Consider the following 21,465-nt stretch of genomic DNA (forward strand, 5'->3'; position numbering starts at 1 on the left):
ATGCAAATATAACCTCCTTTTTTCGAATTGATGTGTTAGACTAGGTTATATTTTGTTTTTCTTGATGCCAGGATTGTAGCAAGACACAATTAATTCTAAAGCATAGTTTGTGCTTTTCACAGGTGCTTGATGTTTTGTAGTCATAGTAATTGTTTTCCCTGAAGTACAATAGAAATTAATATTTAATGCTATCACACATAGCTACTTAATGTTATAAAGACTTCTTGGAATTGTTTATCAGGTTTGGATTGGTTGAAATAAAATGATAGTTTTAGCTGATAAAGGCACTACTTCAGAGAAAGTGCGTTTTTTTTTTTTTTTCTAGGTATAAATCCTCAACATAAGGAACTGAAATTAAAGTATTATTTAAACTTCATTTATTTTGTCACTTGTCTAAAATTGTCCTGAAATGCAGTTTTGTATATCCATTGAATCCTGCAGAAGGCTTCTTAAATTCCTGTAGGAGTTACCTTTCAGTGAAAGCCACTGGAAAATTGTGAACAAAAGAGGCGAAAGAAAATGCTTCATTTCACAGGTTAACTTTTTCTCTTAAATTGCTACTGCTTTATCTTAAAACAAGCAGTAGCTGATAAAGGTAACTACTTGTGATTTAGTAGTAACAAGTTAAAGTTTTAAAAATGCAGTTTTGATAGTTGGAAGAGCAAAAAAGCCATGTGAGGAAAATATGTTTTTTTCCATGGGAGCCATATAATAAGCATTTATTTAAAAAGGAAAAGTCTTATTATTTACTAATTTGGGGAGGGGGGGTAGGTTTGGAGTTTTTACAAAAAAAAAAAAAGGTAGAGCTTTTGTTCATGCAATCATAAGGTGCTTTGTATTTTTATAGTCTTTGCTGCTCCTAGCTTACCTCATAAGGAATGGATCAGAGCGTGTTGTTACAAGTGCCAGAGAACACATTTATGATTTGCGATCCCTGGAAAATTACCACTTTGTAGGTGAGCAATAGAAAAATCTTATAAGCAAATTAAAACAGTAGTTGGAGTTGTCAGTCACCTGAACCAGCTTAGAAGCTTCCCCAGTCTAATTAAAATGTGACTGTTGCCAGTTGTGTGAAGAGTGCAGAATCCAAGACGTGGGGCCCTAGAGTATTAATTAGTGAAGACAAGAACTTGCAGAAAAGACTGGCTAATAACAACAGAACCAACACAACATGAGTGTTGGGGTTTATATTAAAATATGCACTAGAGACTGGTCCCCTGTGGTGTCCGTAAAGGAATAGCTTTAATCATATGGGAAGAAAAGGTTAGAGCTCCAAAACACACACATCTGTTTGAAGCTGGGGTTTTTTTCTCCCACCAAATAATATTTACAGTGCAAAGGCAGCAAGGCCAGTGTGTGTTTTGAATGTGAAAAAGGCTGGAATGAAGCACATTTAGCTTATAGTACTTCCCAACCGAAAGCAATTTTTCAAAAAATCAGTTTTGCCATGAGACTGAGTTCTTGCAATGAAACTTGCAAAAACTGTGCTAAAAATACTGAGGGAGGGTCATGTTTTGAGGGGTTAAAATTGTTCAAGTGGAGAATATGAGTTCTGTCTCAGCCTTTGTTAATCTCTCCTATATTTAAGTACACCATTCAGTGCAAACTCATTTATCTAAATTTTGTGTTAAAGTAATTGGTCCCTTTTAAACAAATTCAGTGGACCTCAGTAGTCATGAAATCTTTTGACTGCTGTGTTTATAGTTCAAATTTTTTTATCAGTTTGATGTTCAGTATTGCTGCCTTTTACTTAGTATTTTGCTTTTTTCCTCCCATCTTCCATCCATCATTTCTATCCTGCATTACCTGCACAGATGAGAATGGCAAAGACCAGGGGATAAACATCCGCCAGAAGGTAAAAGAGATGGTTGAGTTTGCTCAAGACGATGATCGGCTTCGGGAAGAGAGGAAGAAAGCAAAGAAGAACAAAGACAAATACATTGGGGTGTCCTCGGACAGTGTCGGAGGGTTCAGATACAGTGAGTACTGGGCTTCCTTGGGCAAGGATTGACAATCCACTTTTGCTTTCCCAAATAATACTGTTTGGACCCTTGAAGGGTATCTGTGGATTTTCGGTGTGTCTCCTGGGGTCTGTCAGATCTGACTTTGTATTTAGGCACCAAGTACTCTGCTTTCTCCTTGCTCCCAGTCCCTGCCATAGTGTCCAGCAGGGATCTGAGCTTGCACTGGCTTTTCCATCTGCTGTATCCCAGCATGCCATCCATAATACAGCTGCCAGTCTGAGTAATCCTTGGGTGCTTTTAGTAAGCAATGAGTACCAAAGTCCCAATGGCACAAGGCTCTGGTTTGCTAGAATTGGTGAGTTCTTTGAGAGCAGGGTTTGCTGTAAGAGCTCAGTAGCTGTGTAGGGCTTAAACTTCACCTCTTTGTGTCTGATGCTGTCTGGTTTTTTTACTCTTCTTCTCTGTGAGCCTTCAACTTAGATCTGTTCCCTCCTGTTTTTGACAGGTTGTTTCTCCATTCTCCCTTTTTCTCATATGTAGAGCAGTTGAAAACTTCCAAGGCTGGATATTTCTTGGCTTTTTTATGTTTCTTTAGGCTTGGAATAGCTATCTGCTTGGAATTCTGCTGATTTTCTTTTTAGGAAATACTTATGAGTCACTGTATTTGTACTTTGAGTAACGTCCCTCTGTTCTTTCACTGAGCTTATCTTTTGACTTCTCTGTGCAGAGTCGTGATCTATCCTTGTAGTCTGGGTAGAAGCCTTTCTCTATGTGCTCTTTAGGTATCATTCAGGTTTTTTAATTTAAAGGATTAGTTTTTGTCTTGTATTTAATTTTTGTGCTAAAGGGTTTTGAATTATTCCTTCATTTGTTGAGTAAAGTTAAAAAAAACCCTCTTTCTAGCAGCACTAAACAAACCCTTTCCCAGGTGAGATTTCTAATAAAAAAGATTCTAGCTATTGAAATACAAAACACTTGTATTCAGATTTTTTCTTAATTTGTTTTGTCCTGAAAATACTGAGCTCTTAGTTGGTGTCTATTTTAATTTTAAAATTGCACAGGAAAACCCCTCTAAAGGAACCTGCATTAAAATGCTTGAGAGCCTGACATAAACTGAAATAAGGCCATTTTATTCTCCTGCAAAATTTAACAGCAGTACATTTCTGAGCAGTGTCTCCTTGTCCAATGATAAAGATCTCACTGAGCATCTCATGGATTTGTAGCAGGTTCTCTGCTGGAAAAGTTTTATGGATCTAAACAAATATCATTGGAGACTTGCACCTATGTCTTTGCTTAAAAAATACACCCTATATGATCTGATGTTATCAGACAGGTATCATTCAAATTTTGCACCTTGTAGTGCTGGAATCCATCATTTTCTTTTTTTATTAAAATGGCTTAATTGAATACACCTTGAACATTACATGAGCTGCAATATCATTTGTATGTAACTTGAAGAAGTGATATTTCACTGTTCTTCCTTTCTGCTACTCAATTTTTCTCAGCCTAAGTAAAAAAAAAAATCACTAGTGTTTCACATTTTTAAAAGATGTACAAAAAATGGCTTCTTTCATGTGTGTGATAACCCAGAATATAAAATGTTTGCCTAAAAATGTTGCCTAGAAACTGAGCTGGTTTGGTTTCTTTATATACCTGTATTCTGAACAGAAGATCTGATATAAGATCACAATACTAAAGTGTGCTGTGCTTCTGATAGTCAAGTCTTTGTTAAATTATTGGGTTTTTTCATTTGAATTAAACTCAAGTTGGCTGTGTGTGTATAAATAAACAAGACTTTAGTGTTTTAGACTTCCTTGATGGGATTGTACAACAAATGTGTATTTCAGGTAAAACTGGCAGCTGTTTATAATCTAAGATACCAGTATGGAGGTCTGGAATACTAAACCAGAAGAAAAAGGTTTTGATTTCTTGATAATAGTGTTCAGTAAAGATGTTCAGGGTATTCATTGGACCTGAAAAGATGAGTTGCTTTACCACGTTTTCTTTTTTTGTCTTTTAAAAAAAGTTTTTTTAATTGCTAAGGAAAATGAAAAATTATTATGCACATTCTTTCAATATTTTGGCACTGTGTTTTTGTGTATTAATGTCAGTACATAAAACCCCCAGTGATTTACCTGTGATCACATGGCTCAGCCAGGAATGGGCTATTGTGCACTATGGGGCTGTTCCAGAAGTGCCATGTCCCCTTCCTGATCAGCTGCTTCTGCAGCCAGGGCTGGCTGTGCCTCTGGTGCTTCTCCAGCAGAGTCCAACAGCATCCTGATGTGCTGGGCATTGAGATTGTGTCATTGGCATAAACAAAAGTCTTTGCATCTTCATTGCTGCCACTTAATGATGGGCATTCCATGCTGTGTTTGCTGTAATAGTGTTGATTCAGCACTGAGGGAGCTTTCAGTTTGCTTTGTAAACTTGTACAGCTTGTGCATGTAGGGCGGGGGGGCTTGAGAGGGATTCTGGACAGACCATAGGCTTTTTTTTGGGTATCTAATAGTTCTTATCTTTGTCTTACCAGGTGAAAGATATGATCCTGAGCCCAAGTCCAAGTGGGATGAAGAATGGGATAAAAAGTCAGCATTCCCATTCAGTGATAAGTTAGGGGAGCTCAGTGACAAGATCGGCAGCACGATCGATGACACCATCAGCAAGTTCCGAAGGAAAGATCGAGAGGACTCTCCAGAAAGGTGCAGGTACTGGAGTTGTTTTAACCCAAATTTATCTGTGAGATTGCTCTAGAAAGCAGTTGGGCATTGCTGGACATGAGTTACAATGCTCTGCCATTCTTTGTGTCTGTAGGGAGTCATGTTTGGGTTCAGTACCTGCTTCCTGGGCTTCTGCAGGTCTCCCTGGCCTTGGACAGCAGTGTGGCTCTGGCAGTAGTTAACAGCTCTTGGCTGCCTTCCATTATTGCCCCAGCTGCTGGCAAAGCGGGGAATTTGGCTGAAATTTCCTAAGCTTTTCCTTGCCTCAGCAATTCAGTGGTCATGTGCCAGTGTACTGGAGGCTGCCACTTAATGCTACACACATTCTGAATGCTGGAGTGCCAAGGAAGAAAATTGAAATTGCTTAGACCTGCCTTGATACAGTGCTGCTTGTCTGAGCTGATCTCAGGAAGAACAACCTGCAGGTAATTTCTTTTAAAACAAAAAAGTCAATTTCAGTTGAGGCTTTTCAAGAAAATTCTTGTATTTTACATCTGGTCATTAAATTGTGTCAGTAAGGGAGAAAATCTACCCTGCTTTGGCTACAGAGAGAACTTTACATCTGTCACACTTCAACAGGTGCATTGAATTTAATTGTCTGGAGATCAAGTTAGTACTTAACAGAATCTGAAATTGCTGTAGAGAAAGTGCTCAAGTATATTGAAATGATTCCCTTTTGGGAAACAACTTAAAATTCAAATTTGCACTGAGATTTGATTAATGTTTGTTACAAGAATATCTTTAGATAGTCACACATGTGTATGAATATAAAAATACACATGCACACATCTGTGTGTTGTAAAGCAATTTTGTACTGAACCAAAAAATGATAATAATGGTAGCATTTCTGGGGGAAAGCCCATGTGGTCTTCTTGCTGGGGCATTAATAAATCATAAAACTGGTATTCTTTGCACACATCAGGGTTCCCTCTTAGAACTTAATATCAATGGACTACAAAGAGAAGGATCAGAAGAAAAGTAAACAATTTCACATATAACAATGGTACATTTCTGTGGGCTTTTCTGTACTTACCTTTCAAAAGCAACTTGTCCCATGATGTCTGCAGAGCTCACCAGCCACGTTTCACATAGGGGATGTACAGTAAACATTTTTTTTTTTAATCTTACTTCCTTTTTTTTATTTCTGAATGGCTCCTGTCTCGTACTGGATAAAGTCTTGTATTTTTCAGTGGTGTAGACAGTCCTTTCTGAAGTCTCATCTTTATCAGAAGCAGCTTATTTTGATGATTTCTCCACTGTACATCTCTACCCCAAGTTACACTGCTCTTTTTCTCCGGCTAATATTACATTTTTCATTTTTGCTTTGCTCTTGTAACCCTTGTCTCTTCTGTTTGACTTTCCTCCTTTTTTTTTTTTTTTGTGTATGTCAGGTGGGGTATTTGTCTCAACATTTATAAAACTGATGAACTTGGGTCTCGAAGTAAGAGGAGGAATTTTTGGGACATAACATGAGCAAAGCCAGTCTGGTGGTTGCAGGTTATTCTGCTGTAAGAAGGAATCCAGGCTGCAGCATTTCAGCTTCTCTAGCATTGCTTCAAATCCCAACCTGGAATTTCCTTTTCTCTTTTCTTGGCATGGGGATCAGATACCATGGAAGGGATTATATCCAAGGGTTTGAATGAAGGGGTTTCTTTCTACAGAAGCCATCAGAGGATCTAAGAAGATTGAACTGAAGGTCGTAGAATGTCTGTATTTATCCTTAAAGATACTGTAAATACATGCCTTAGTGCATGCTCTATTAGCAAAACACAGTATTTAAATATTAAAACTGAAGGTGGCATGAAATTTTAATTATCATATAACTTAGGCTCAAAATAACATTCTTTTGTAAATGCCTCATGAAATCTCTGCATTTGTGTTTTCACACTTCAGCAATTTTTTTCTAGAAACAAGTGCCAAAAATATACTGGCTTATTTGTAGCCTGCTGCTGTATAATAACAATTAAGTTGCCATTTCACTTGGAAAAGTGACTAAATGGTGATACTCACTCAGCTGGCAAACATGCTGTTATGTTCTATTGTTTCTACCTTAATAACTTTATAAACCATTATTACTTGAGTACTGTAAAACCAATAAAGGCCTTGAAGCACAAAGAATAAATGTGTCTTACACATCTCACCTGTGGCCAATGAAATGTGGCCAAACTTGTGGATTTCTGACTTTACTTGCAAAGCCAGTAGTTTGCATAAATGGAAAAAAATTCTTAAAGTAACTAAGAACTTTACCAGAGATCTAAGTGATACAAAATGCTGAGTGTACAGTAGATTTCAGTGCAACTGCTTTACACAGTGAGCTCTGGAGAAGCAAAGTCTGCTGCTTTTTTTTTTTTAATTTAGGTGAAAAATTTTAGCAGTGTTGTGGGGAAAATGAATTCTTTTTTCCAGTAATATATCCCTGTGAAACTAGTGAAGACCATAGGCAATACCCCAAGGGGTGGGAAAGCCTCTGGTTTTCTTTCTTAGTGCTTGCTAGTTCTTAGGTGAATAAACCATTTGCTGCCCTGAGTCCAGCACTGCACACTGAAATTCTGCTTTCTGAATTACCTGCAGACACACAGAGGTGGTTCTGATACACTGCATTTTTTTCCTAAGAATTCTTAAAACTGTTAATCTTTGTTTCTCCAGTAATCAGAAAGCCTGATGCAGGTAACAGAATAGAGAGGAAGCAAAACTTCCAGTACTCCTTTAAAAGGAGGCACCAGCCATGTTTAAAGCCAACTTGTATCTAAAGAATGACTTTTATAGTGGGATGTAATTCAGATATACTTAGTCTCAGTAAATTATTTTTGTTTTCTTAAAGGTTGTTAAAAAAAGTCTTACTACAAAAAACTTAAGGCAAAGGAAAAGAACATGTGTCCATACTTTGATTTCTCAAAGTTGTACTCGTATACTTTCTTTGCAGAAGTTTTTTAATAGTGCATTGCTGTAATTTTTTTGGAGTTCTCTGCAATTCTCAGATGAAGCACTGCAATTTTACTGAGCACAGTAAACATACTTAAAGTGAACAATAGTCTGTAAATTTTTTTTTTCTTAATGTGACCATTAAAGAAAAATAAAAAGTGGATCTCCTGAGAGAGTTTGGAAGCAGTACAGGTTGTCATAGAAAATTGAGTCTTTAATATTTATTCTCCTTTCTGGCACATATGTTTGATTTCTTTCCTCAGAGCTTGTAGTCATTTATATTACTGCATATCACCAAAGACTGACTTTTTTCATTCTTGCATTAGTGAGGTTGATCTATGGCAGTTCTGTATCAATCCCTCCATTGATCAGACTTTGCTTGTCAGCTGTTTCCTCGGCCACAGAACATTCTTGGACTCTGTAGTGTGGACAAGAAATGTACTGCAGGTATTATATACCATACATTAAGAGACTGAGCCTTAGCTGTGTTGTCCTGGTCTTGGATGCTTTCAGCAGCATCCTTCAGCCTCCTCCAAGGCTTTTGGGATGGATGCACCGATGATAATGTGTGGTTCCCTCTGCTCTGGGGGCCCCTGTTAAAATCCTGATGTCAGTAATGAAGTGTGGTTGTAGTGCCCTCTGGGGTGTTAGTGCACCCAGGTGGGGCAGCAGGGCTGTGCTCACATGGCAGGCTTGAAGTGCTTTGGAAAATAAAGTTAAATGATGCCATTTGAGCTCCCTTATCTGTGAAAGACTGGCTCAAGCCAATGCCAGGAGCTGCTGGTTGGCCAGCAGCTGTGAAATTTATCTTTTTAACAGTAAAAGAATTGCAAAAGGGAGTGAGCATTTACTGAGCCATCCCCAGTGGTGAGCAGGTAACATGCACAGAGGAAATGACACCTGCAACGTGTTCCCAAAAAGCCCACCATTGTTTGCAGAGAACAAAGGCTCCCCCCCAGAGTATATTGCAGTTACTGTCACATTCCCTCTGACAAAGGGACAGCCTTTCTTAAATTTTTCAGTTTTAGTATTCTAATGCATTATTAAAATATGAAACCCCTTCCACTTGCAACTCTGTTGCTAAGGGAATTACAATTTCAAAATACATCCCAATGTATTTAAGCTTTCTCTACAGCAATTCTCACTGTTATGTACAAATCCTGGTGGTAACAGGCAACATGATGGGGGGGGAGGCCAGTTACTTTCTTTGTGAAAGACTTAAAATACAAAAGTAGAAAATGTAACAAATGAATCAAATAGTATGCAGCAACATCTGAAAAGTTTTTGCCTAAAAGGGTGACATTTTTATTCTTTTACATTTTGAGAACAACTGTGTGTGCTTTGATAATGGTAACACTGCATTGCATAGTTCTGTAAGCATTCCTTTCCCACAAACATCTTAAAGAATATGAAAGCCTGTTTTTCTGGAAAAGGAAATGAGCTGAAACACAAATGGAGTTGTTCAACCCGAAAGACAGTACAGAATTTGGTTCATTGCTTTCTGTCTCTTGGTGTAAGTACTGAACACACCTGCCAACTTAACTTTCTGTTGCTGAAGTGTTACATAATGTGTGGGGGAGTTCCTGTCAGAAGGTAATTCAATGTACTGGATTTAAACACTGATTTCCTATTATCCTCTGTCGTGGACTTGCAGTTCGTGTTTAACAGAATAACCTGCTTTCCTCCACTGCTTCTGTACAACAGGTGCAATGCTGTGTGATGTGTTATGTAAGGGTGAAACGGTTCCTCTCTCAAATGTAGGAAAAGCAGCATTTTTATTACGAACTGCTGCTACAAGAAACTGCAGTGAGCAAAACTCTTGTGGCTTAAGCCAAACGTCCACTCAAGGAACTGAGAAGTCCATCACAAATGTTGTGCTATCACTTTTGTTTTTCTAGTGACAGTGATGACGAAAAATCAAGAAGAGGCAAATCTCCCAAAGCTGAATTTAAAGATGAAGAGGAGACTGTGACAACAAAACACATTCATATTGCACAAGCTACAGAAATTACCACCATCAGACAGAAACGCTCAGCAAATCCTTCAAAAACCATTGACTTGGGAGCAGCAGCTCATTACACAGGAGATAAAGCGAGCCCAGAACAGAACTCTGCTGCTCATCCTGCACAGCCTACGACAAAGGTGAGACAGCAGGAAAGCACAACATTTTGGAAGCTGTTTTCTTCTATCCTCTAAGACAATTTCTGCTTTAGGGTAGAATTTTTGTTATGCAGCCTTGAAAGGAGCTGTTTTATCAAAAATGTTTAGTTGGACTTATCACAGTCTGTGGAACAGTATAATTGTAATTAATTGTGATTGCTTTAAGGTGTAGAATTTTTTAAATATAGTCTCTTCAGGACAGCAAAGAGAATTTTGGCCTGAAGTGTTAAAGATTCTATGAAGCTGCACATTTACTGAAAACTTACCAAATTCTTCAGTTGTAAAAAACAAAAAAAGCCTTTAGCTTTTCAGTACTTGATTTTACATTTAGCTATATGATTGTTGGCTTTAAAGACAAATCTGTTATCTCTTCAAAGCAAAGGCAAACAAAATCCTTCAAAATCCCAGAAAACTTCTTAATGTCATTTGATTAATGACATCGTGAGTTGATATCTGGTGTAATTTCTTCTCCAGGCTGCCGTCCCCTCTGGCAGCAAGTCCTCTAATGACCTGGTGGACCTGTTGTTTGATGGAGCCAGCCAGCCAGCTTCCACAGGTAGGTTTGGGGTCTGTTCCAGTTCTGAGGAGAGCCTTGTTTGTTGCCAGAATAAAAATAAAGTAGATAAATTGAGAAAGGTATACTTGAAAAAAATGTAGAACTGCCTAGAAAGAACATTTTATAGCAAGGTACTGTGTGTGCTATTGCATGGAACTAATAAACGTTACGAGCACAAAGATGGACTGCCAGATCAGTCTGTCAGAAACTGTGTATGTAATGCAGTTATTTATAATTAACTCTGAAAGCAAGTGCAACCATTCATATTCAAGCATTTCTCATTGTGCAATTCAAAGGCTGGGCAGGTGGAGATGGATAATCTTCATCTGAGGTATATGGCAAACTTGGTTTTTTGTCTTATTTTCTCTTGGCACTTGGTTGACCCAAACCCTAGGACCAAAAAGAAATTGCTACCTAAAAGTGAAATTACTCATTTTAAAACACATCCTTCACTCTCCATAAATGTGTAGCTAATCTATTAATCTTCACATGGACTTACCCTTATGCTCTCAAAATGCAGTATATTTTTAGGTGTTAAATTTCAGTGCATTGTTATGGGCTTGGTAGAGGAGTTCTGAGGATTGGTGCTTTGCTTTTCAAAACATAAGACTTGAAATTTAGATTTGTTTTTGTGCTTACAGGTCCCTGGTATCAATGGGTTTGTGGTGGCATGGAATAGAAAAAGAACTTCTGTGCACTTGTGGTCTGATGGCACAGTTGGGAGGGAGTGAGCTGTAATCTGAGACCACTTTGAGTAGCAAATAAAACAGCATTTCACGGAGAGAAACCTTTCAGAGACCTTCCCATTGCAAATGAGGAATGTCCCATGCTGGACAGGATCCTGCTGGCACTGCAGAGCAGGGTGTGTGCCTCACTGAGCCGAGGGTCTGCTGGGCCCTTGCTTTAAAGACAAGGCAAAATGACAGAGGCTGCACCAAGAAATGGCAGTTCTGAGTGGCTGGAGGCCACTGCAGGCAGGTGTCTGTAAGGACTGTCCTTACTCACCCCGTTATAACTGGAGTTACACCACTCCTGGGGGTGTTGTAGGGTCACACCAGGGATTTGATTGTCATGTGTGAGCAAAACCAGTACTGTGACCCCTCTGTGTGACGCCTTCCTTTCATCACTGCCCTGCTTCTGTGTTTAATACACTATAAAATATATCAGAACTCTACTGCAGGGGAGGGAGACTGTTGTGGTAATTTAGTATCAGACATCTGTCTTAGTATTTTCTTTATTATTTTGAGTGGATCTTTAAAACTTTGCTCACTTTTATTTTTGGGAAAGTAGACAGTCTTTCATGTCTGTTATGAAATGTGTTAATTCCTAGAGATTGAGAAATATGAGTCATTTCATGTGTCTGTTTTTATGCACAAATATGCATAAATTTAAGGAACAACTTAATTTCGTTCAATTTCTTACTTTATTAACTTCACATAACAGAGCTGTTCATTGTATATTGGAGTTACTACAGTTCCATGAAAGTTTAAGATCCTGGATCAGAACCACTATCCCAAGTCAATACTGATTTTTTTTTTTTTTTCCATCTAATTCTTATGGCAGAAGAGATTGGAGTATTTTTTATTTATATACAATGCGTATGTTTTTATTTTTATAAGAATAAGATCTCATTGAGAATAGATTGTTTCCACTTCAAAGTGAACCTGCCCATATTTCAGACAGAACTATGGCAGCTGCTGTATTACAGTGTACTTAAATCTTTCATCAGTTTGGCTCTTTGCTGTAGTCAGCCTTTTTTCTTTTCTTTTTTTAATCTTTTCTTCTCCTTTTTCCAAAGCAGCATTTAGAAATGGTGCTGAGAAGAGGCACATTACCAGCTGGTCCTGCTAAATAACCTTTGCTGACCTGAGCAGGCAGATGGAAAGGGTTCATTTGTAGTGACAGATCTCGCATGGGAATCTTTGAGGCTTGCTCATGTTGAGAAGATTAGCTCTGTCCTTCACGTGCAGGTCACTTGTTATGACCACTGCTCCTTGCAGCACAGGGTGTGGGAACATTCCCAGTGTCAGGCAAGGCAGAGGGAAAGGGTCAAATCCAGCCTTTGATGTGTCCTGTGAAGGAACTGGCAGGGAAGTGATGTGAATTCAGGGACCTCGGGGTTTGCTTATCTGTGTATTTTCAGGTGCAGAGATGTGAAAGGGTTGATTGGGCTCAGTGTTACTCTTTACTGGAGCAACACAGTTTGTATGTGAGGGGGTGCTTGGTTGCCATAAAGGGGAAGATGTAAAATCCCTGGTTAGACCTGCTGTGGGAGTATTTTTTGGTGTTGCTGGAGCTGAGGTTCCTTAACCTTTCTTTAGAGAGTTACTGCATCCAGCTTAATCTCTGTCACCTCTCTCTGAAACTCAGTTTCACTTGAAAACAGGCAAGAGAGGGGGAGGAAAAGTTAACTTGACTGAAAATGTTACGGGGTTATTTTGGGTATGAACCTAGTTCTGTTTTTAAAATTAAATTAATCCCTAGGCACTGTCAGGCAGCCCAAGGATAATGGGTGTAGCAAGGGAGCATTGATTTTTATTTTTTCCTTTGAGTGTGTGGTCAGGAGTGTGTCATCTGTGTTGCTCATTCAGCATATAAACTCTCAAACCATTAACCTGTTCTGAACTCTAGAAGCACATCTGTGGGGAAAAAAATACTTGAAAATGTTCATTGCAGTACACAGAGTAAACAGGATCAGATTTTTAGTTTGATATTTCCTCGTCCCTTTTTTATTCTCGGGTGTCTTAACTTGCTATGAAGTCCTCTCCCTCTTGAAAAGGTGTTAAAAGGGTTTCAGTAGTGCTATGTCTGAAATTCAGGGACCATCCTTGCATTCTTTGCTCATGTTTTATATCCTGCACTACATGCTCAGCAAGAAGACATTTGCCTTCCTGGCAATGTCTACAGTAAAATAACATTAAAAAGAAATACAAGTACACATGTATTAGGAAGTGAGTGGTTCCTTTTATTACTGCTGGCCATTTATTAAAAAGGAGATGGTTCTGGTTTAATTAACCCAGTTGAGAGTAGCAGATGGAGCAGAATGTCTTGCAGCGATAAGACAATTCCGAAATGGCACCAGATGTTGGAAGCTGTCCCTGGTGGTGTTTGAGTGCAGCACAGATGTTCCAGTCCCACCTGGCTGCCTCCTAAGCACTGCAGGCTAAGCAGCTGTGATGTAACCTATATAATGTACGCATAACACTAAAAGCAAAATAATTGAACTGCTGCAGCTTCTTCTGAGGGTGGGACTGCTTGGAGGTGAAATCTTTGAGGACAAACAAATAAGGGCAACTTCTTGGCTTCCTCAGGTCAGTGGAATTCCTGCTTAAAAGCAGTACCAACCATAACTAGGTGATTTTTGTAACTTTTCTGAGTATTTCAAAAATCAGCTGTACAATATGGTTCTTAAATCTGCTGCTTTTATACCTTTGCTGTATCTTTTTAGTGAAAAATTGTTACTATGCTGTATTCAGAAGTTAATAATTTATGTGCTGTATATGAATGTCTAGTTGGAAAACTTAATGTTCTTGCTGTAGAAAGGAAGCAAACTTATAAAAAAATGAACACAAATGCAAGCTCTGTCCTTGAAATCCCAATTCAAGATCATTGCAGAATCATTCATGCTTTAAGTAACACAAAAACTAAATATAAAGTGACATGTAATTTTTCATAGGAAGCATAATAAATTAACTTTTATACAATAAGAATGTTTGGCCTTTTTCATATTATGCTTCCAAATTTTTAATTTTATAAGGTGCTAAACTGGTAGCATCACTCCCTAGTTAAAAACTTGTTAATCTTCTTAATATCTCTGAATTTATTTTTAGAGGTGACAAAAACTTGCATGTTCTAGTTCCTCCGTAGGAAAACAAAACTGCAAGATGTGCAAGGCAGTTGGAAATAATCCAGTTTATTGTTGCTCAGGCTTGTATAAACATAGTGTGGGGGTGAACAGGAAAACAGAGCCAACTTAGGGAGCAGAATCAATAAATCCATCGTGTCAAGTACAGAAAGCTTTTCTTCATAAATCCCACATGCAGTGGTTGCAAAGTTTGCACAATCCTGTAACAGCTTTTGGCTTCCCTCTGTTTCTAGGTGGATCAAGTGACCCATTTGGAGGATTTGCTGATTTTAGTTCACCTGCTGCTTCAGCAAGTTTCCCATCGTCGCAAGGTAGGACTGATTTAGGGATTGCAGTGCTGTTTCAGGGTGGAAGGAGGGCAAGAGATGCCGTGTGGCATTATTTAAAGTCCCTTCCCTTTCCAGGGTAAACTGTGTGTGTAACTGGACCACAAGTGCTCTGGGAGGAAGGAAGATGCAGCCTGGCTCAGTGCATGTGCAGACATTTTACCTGCAGACAGACAAGCTTATCATGAGATGGCCACCATCTGAAAAGGTTTCCCTTAAAATTGGATTGGAAAAGAATAAAATATGCTTGGAAACCACCTAAAGTGATCCATTTTCCTTTGGTGGAATGTTTGTGGGATCCTGCAAGGGCTGCAGACAGCCCTGGAGTGGGGAGAGCTGGCTGGCTGTCCTTTGTGAGGTTAATTTGAGCAGAAGTGTTGTTTGTGACTGGGGCTTCTCAGCCAGGGTGCAAGATCAAGTACAAAATGAGAAAACAGCAAAGAGGCTGAGCAGCCAATCTACCTAGGAGCCAGCTTTTAGTCAGCACGTTTGCATCTCTTCCCTTATTTTGCTGTGTTGGGAAGGCTCTACTGGACCTGGGTTAGTTAATACACCTTCAGTTTACTGGGTAGGAAAGAACTGCTCTAGTTTCTTACAGGCTTTCGCAGTCAAACCCAAGTTGTTTTGCAAACACAAAGCCGCCTACTATGCAAATAACTCCTGTGTTAATACAGTCTAAATTGATACAATCCTTTATCTGCATTAACGTGATTAATCTATTCCAATCACCATTATGCAAGGGACAAGGAGTTCTGTGAAATGATTAATCATTCCTGAACAGTGTAAGCCCCTCTAGAAATCTTTTCCTTCTTGATTAATCATCTTTGAAGTCCTACTGAAGGGGCAAAACCTTCTCCCTTTTACCCCCACTTCCATTATTGGTCCTCAGTGCACAGGTTTGAACATAGAAGGAGCACACTCAGCATTTACTTATCTATCAAGAATATTTAAAGTAGGTTTTAATTTTTAATACGTAATACTAATTGAAACATTCTAATATAGTGCCTCTTTGTGAGTAAGATCAAAGCAAATGTTCTAGTGAGGCCCTAAGCTAATGAATATTAGCCCACTTCATGCACTGAAGTTGTTGGCAATACTTGGATTTTGTGAACAAATTTACTGTTCCACTATATTTTAAATTGTAATGTGTTGGTAAAGAGACATGACTAAAGGTTGAAGGTGTATGTTGATAAATATTTACACGAAGTGTAAAAGACTGCTGCAGTTAGCCATGAGTGGGTGGAATATATTATGGAAGCAGCCATTGGATAGGGCAGGAAATAGAAACTGGCACTGGATTCATCTATCCCAGCTCTACATATTTGAGTCTTTGTTTACGCAGCTAAAGAAATCCAAGAGATGATTTAAATGTTCACCAGCCCTCAAAGTTCATTTCATATGGCAGTGCTGTTGTTTGTAACATAGCTGAAGTACCAAAAGTGAATCAGTGAGAGAATCAAAAAGCTGAGCTGGCCAGTGGCCCAAGCTCTGAATGTGATTCACTGTGTAGCCTGTGAGCTGTTTAAATGGTATTGCTTTATATTCTGCATTTTCTGCAAATGTTTTTAAGCTTTTCTTCCCCCATCAGTGCTGTGAAGCAGCACTTTCCCTGTTAATAGGGAAACACGTGTTTTAAGGGAGGTAACATCTCCTCCTGTTTGACTCCAAGGTTTGACAAGCTCTCAGTTCACTGGTTTGTGTCACAACATCTGTGATGCTGAAGAGGTGCCCTTGCAGGTGTCTACAAACAGCTCGTGCTGTTGGCTCTACCTTCACAGTGAGATACAGAGAGAGCTCCGAGTTCTGTGTTCTTATTTAAACACTTGTCTCCAAAAACCTCATCTATTGAAATGGAACAGTGTTTAAGTGGTGAGCTACAAGAGTTCAGCAGAGCTGCTGTTGAGAGAAATGATTGATCCAAGATTGAACTTCTGCTTTAAATCAAGGCATTTAGTTCAGGAATCAAATTTAGAAAACCTAATGTGTTTTACATGAGCACTTGATGGGATGGGAAGTGCTTATTCCTTATGACCTCAAATAAGCATTCTCTGGCAGCCTGCTTTCAAAATTCTGGGGTTTATTCCCCTCAGCATGGTTTTATACAAATACCTACAATGGTATACAACCAAATTTGGATGTAGTTGTCTGTATCATGGTGGAATTTGCTTTATCCGGTGGCTTGTTCCTGACAACTGCTCTCTCTGTGAATGCCAGAATGCCAAGATAAAAAGTTGATAAGTGTTATCCAAGTTCTCAGTGTTGTTCTGACTGTGGTCTCCAGTCTACCCCAAGTTATCTTCCAGTTGTACTTCAACTGAAGCAAGCCTGTCCCTGCTTGCCTGGCATCCACAGGTGACACATTATCAAACATCTTCTACTTTGTGTACGGGTGTTTCATATTTCCTTTCGTACCTTGTTAAAATTGTTGGAATATTCATGAGAGGGAATGATGTCCAGATGGAGGTTCTACCTGCAGATGTTAATGTGGATGGACACAGATCAGCTCACATTTGTTTCAGTTCATGGACTATGGCATTTGCTCAGTGCCTTTCTCTAAGTCTTCTTTCTTCTCTGTCTTCCTTCCTCCCTCCCACACTGTTGCCTTTTCTTCAGGTACAGCAACAAGTGGAAATGGAGACTTTGGTGACTGGAGTGCCTTCAACCAAGCTTCTCCTTGTGCCAGTGCTTCGTCTGGAGAGCTCTTCAGCAGCACAGCACAGCAGCCAGCTCTAGAGCTCTTCAGTGGCTCTCAGCCAGCTCCGGGCCAACCTCCAGCTGCTTCCAATTCTATGGATCTTTTTGATTTGATGGGACCCTCTCAGACAACCATGACCTCCTCACAAAGCATGAATTTCTCCATGATGAGTTCCAATTCTGTGGGCGTCAGTTTACCCATGTCCAGGTCACAGGTAGGCTGCTATTGGTCCAATTTGCTAATGACCTTCTCCTTAATCACAGCATTGAAAATGAATCCATTCCTCTCCTGGAGTGCATTAGATCTGCTCATTCAGATGTGATCAGCATTTTGTCAAAAATGTTTCAATTGCCTCCTAAACAGAGAAGTCCTTTTATAAGCCAGTCTTCTCGGAGGTGGGCTTCATTGCTCTAGGAGGTGTAGCTGCTTTTTTGGAGAAGTTGAGGTTGATATTTTAAGACCGTTCTCCACAGAAGGTTACAGATTTCCAGCCTCAAGGAGAGATGAAGGTCACAACTGGCCTGTTCCCCAAAAGACAGAAGTGCCTGCTGCAGTGGAGGGTGGTTTGGAAACTGGAATGGATCAGCTTGGTGTTAGGAGGAAAGAATCAGCGTGCTTGAGTTGAAAGCTTGGCTGCTACTGGTCACTGTCACTCCACATTGATACAGGACTTGATCTCTGCTTACAAATACTCTTTTAATCTAACTGTGGAGCAGCACCTGGCAGCACTGCTTTGGAAGAGCTAAAGTTCATGGCATCCTGGGTTTTTATTGTCTTATATAAATACTTGTTTATAATAAATAAATAATAAATAAATAAATAAATACTTTATTGTCTTATCTAAATACTTGTTGTTTAGTCCTGTTTCCTACTGGTAAATTGTTTCAAGTGAATCCCAACCAACTTTTCTTTTTTTAGCCTCTGCAAAGCGTGAACCCAATGATGCCTAAGCCTAACTCACTTTATAATGCAAGGACAGAGATGGTCCAGAAAAATGCAAGCAAAACTCTACCCTCAACTTGGTCAGATCCCAGTGTAAATATCAGTTTGGACAATTTAGTACCTGGGATGCAGCCTTCCAAACCCCAACAGCCATCGCTTAATACCATGATGCAGCAACAAAGTAAGTGATCATTGCACTGTTTTGCACACACTGAGCCCTGTCTGTGTTCCATAGGCTGTCCCTGAGATCCAGTCTTCTGTCCACTACTGTTTTCCCACCTTTAGTCACACTTGTTTCATAAACTACTGTGACATTGTGACACAAGTGATGTTTTCTAAATGGAGATTGGTGTGTCAGGAGGCTGAGTCTGTGCAGGTTCTACTGTTGAGCTTGCACCATTGCTGTATCTTGACTTTAGGCATCCTAATCCTTAGAACTTCTCTGGAATATTTATTGTTGTAAAATGATATTCAAAACTTCTGTAGAGAAGTTTTCTGAGTCTTCACGCAGAAAATAGGGAAACAAGTGCAGTGGAATCATAGAATCATTAAGGCTGGAAAATACCTCAGGGATCAATGAGTCCAACCCGTGACCCATCCCCACCTTGTCAAGTGGCCCAGAGCACTGAGGGCCACATCCAGTCCTTTCTTGGACACCTCCAGGGATGGGCACTCCTCCCTGGGCAGCCCCTTCCAATGCCTGATCACCCTTTCAATGAAGAAATTCCTGCTGATGTCCAAATCAGGAAATAGCTGCAGGTCTGGCCATTGTATTCATGTTCACAGCAGTGACACACAACTTTCTTAAAATACATGAGCTCCTTCAGTGTCCAGGTTGCACTCAGTGATTTTTGTGCACTTTGTCTTTGCTGCAGATATGCAACAACCGATGAATGTCATAACCCAGAACTTTGCAGCTGTGAACCTCAGCCCTCAGCCCAACATGATGCCTGTGCGACCCCAGACAAACACGTTGATGGGAGGGCCCCTGGGGATGGGAATGCCCGGTGTGATGTCAGGTACGATGGGAATGGCCTCCATGGCACCCACGCCCATGATGAACCAGGGAATGATGGGAATGAACGTGGGAGTGCCGGCCACAGGAATGGGCACAATAGGAATGGGGGTACCCAATATGGCTATGACCTCTCTGACTCCTGGGACTGTACAACCCAAGCAAGATGCCTTTGCAAATTTTGCCAATTTTAGCAAATAAAGATTGTAAAATAAATAAATGAGATTAAAATAAAATAAAATAAATGGGCAGACTGAATGAAGGATTTTTAGCTGCACAAATATAGCTGGGGAAGGGATGGGAAACACTGATCAATACTTTTTTTTTCTTTATCAGTTAAAGTGTCTACATAAAGAACCAAATGCTATTTTCTAAGTGTTGAAATAACTAGTGTTCAAATTCTGGAGAGGTGAGAGATTCTTCTAAGGAATGTGTTGGATGATTTTGCAAAATAATTTGTATTAAGACCATCAAAAAACCTTTCCTACGTAGAAGAACCAATTTTAACTTTGAGACTTGATGGAAGACTGGATTGGGGACTGGGTAAAAATGTTTGACTCTAATTTTATACTTTTCTTTTTTCTTGAAGAGCTTTGACTTTCTTTTCCCCCTCTCCCTGATCGCTTTGTCATAATTGGATCATTCCTTTTACTACCACTGAGTCCACAATTGTGAAGTCACTCAAGTACTATGATCAGTTTTTTATAAGAATATATATTTTTGTCCAAAAATGGCTTACATATGTGACTATGGCTAATTCAAAGGGACCTGGAATGTATATATACTTTTGCTAATGTTCCAGCCACACTGCTGTATTACCCAAATTTTTATTGTAAAAATCCTCTCTCAGCAATTTGGTGATCAACAGATTTTTGGGGTCTTAAACTGCTTCTAATGTTACAACCAATATCGTGTGCAAGTCTTGGGAGCAGCTTTATCCAAGACTGCTGGAAGGTTTCCTTTCAGAAAACTCCAGAAAACGCACTTTCTTGGAGTTCTTTTCCAGTGGCACTTGGCATCCTTTGCAGCACCAATGTCCCTAAGGAGCCACTGGTTTAGGGCATCAGCAGCAGGTGAATCACACTTCAGTGATGGAAATCTAGAACCTAACTTAATCCCATGGCATTGGATCCTGACTTTTATACGACACTTGGTGATTCTTTTGTGTAAATATGGCATTAGCATCTGTGGAATCCAATAGAGGAGTAAAAAAAATATATATATTAATAAAGGAGACCTGTAGCAGTCAAAGATTTTACTGATTTACTGAAAGCAAAAGAACGAATTAAGGTTTTGGGGGGGTCTTGTTTCTCCTTCTGTAATTCTGCATTTAAGTTCACATGAATCAAGATTTTAGAATCTGGAACACAAAGTCATTGTTATATTCACAAGCTGGGAATATTGTTAAGAATAAGCACTATACTATAGGTATGAAATTTATTGCCTCCCTTTCCTTATGTTGGATTTCTTTTTTATTATTAAATTGATAAAACTTTGTTTCCATTGTATTCATAATGTTCTGTTATACATAACATTAAAATGTTCATTAAAATCAATGTTGGGCTGCTTTTCCTTTCATTCCATTTGACGTTTATGAGAGCATTTGGGAAAAAAAAATAATTATAATTTGGGCAAAGTAATTTTTATAAATAATTTAAAATTGTTTAATGACTTCTTATCTGAAGCCTTTCCTATCTGGCTCTACTGTTAGGAATTAAAAATGAAGCACGCAAGATATCCTGACCCGCTCCAGCCTTGCTAATGCTCCATCTACAACATTTCTAATTAGGCAGAAATTCATGTACTTCAGCTAAGTGGTAATGAAAAGTGATTCATTTGCTGAATAAGAGATGAGAGTGAGTGTAATTAGCTGACTGCGGTTTTTAATCTTTCAACAATTCAATGTGTTTAAATTAGTTTCAAAGAATAGGAGCTTTCAAGTGTTGTTACATCAAAGTAATCAAGGCAGGCTTCAACAGTGGAGTAGGAGAGATGGCTCTGGTTCCTGTTCTGAAACCTTTACACTTATTTGGAATAATCATCTTCAACCCCTCTCTTTGGAACAGATGGGAAGCCTCAGACTGGTTCAATGTATGCGGAATTGTGGTGGGAAGGAAGCTCCTTCCAGGAGTGGGAGATGGGGGCCGAGGAAAGCTAAACCTGTAGTCAGTGTTGTTATGCTGTCGTGCTGGAGGCTGCAGTGCTTCTCAATCCTCCTTGGAAGGTTTTGGGATGAGTCTCATGCTGTCCTTCAAGGTGGGTTGTGCCAGTGAAACAGTCAGCTTTGAGCTGAAGGATCA

The 21,465-nt window shown here is 39.3% G+C and overlaps 1 protein-coding gene across 1 annotated transcript in view; it reads left to right on the top strand.

Moving 5' to 3' along the window:
• Nucleotides 1-20,721, top strand: part of LOC121658131 (clathrin interactor 1-like) — a 47,560-nt gene extending 26,839 nt beyond the window's left edge. The window contains exons 4-12 of the mRNA XM_042014642.1: nucleotides 848-956; nucleotides 1,815-1,979; nucleotides 4,498-4,672; nucleotides 9,505-9,748; nucleotides 10,241-10,322; nucleotides 14,421-14,498; nucleotides 17,127-17,422; nucleotides 18,127-18,331; nucleotides 19,026-20,721. Coding sequence (XP_041870576.1) covers nucleotides 848-956; nucleotides 1,815-1,979; nucleotides 4,498-4,672; nucleotides 9,505-9,748; nucleotides 10,241-10,322; nucleotides 14,421-14,498; nucleotides 17,127-17,422; nucleotides 18,127-18,331; nucleotides 19,026-19,366 — 1,695 coding nt within the window. The 3' untranslated portion in view covers nucleotides 19,367-20,721. The remainder of the gene's footprint in view (nucleotides 1-847; nucleotides 957-1,814; nucleotides 1,980-4,497; nucleotides 4,673-9,504; nucleotides 9,749-10,240; nucleotides 10,323-14,420; nucleotides 14,499-17,126; nucleotides 17,423-18,126; nucleotides 18,332-19,025) is intronic.
• The last annotated feature ends 744 nt before the right edge of the window (nucleotides 20,722-21,465 follow it).

This window comes from Corvus kubaryi, unplaced genomic scaffold (genome assembly GCF_017639235.1).
Source record: "Corvus kubaryi isolate FWS band 111438036 unplaced genomic scaffold, C.kubaryi_AGA036_p1.0 split2-37374, whole genome shotgun sequence".
Taxonomy (NCBI): Eukaryota; Metazoa; Chordata; class Aves; order Passeriformes; family Corvidae; genus Corvus; species Corvus kubaryi.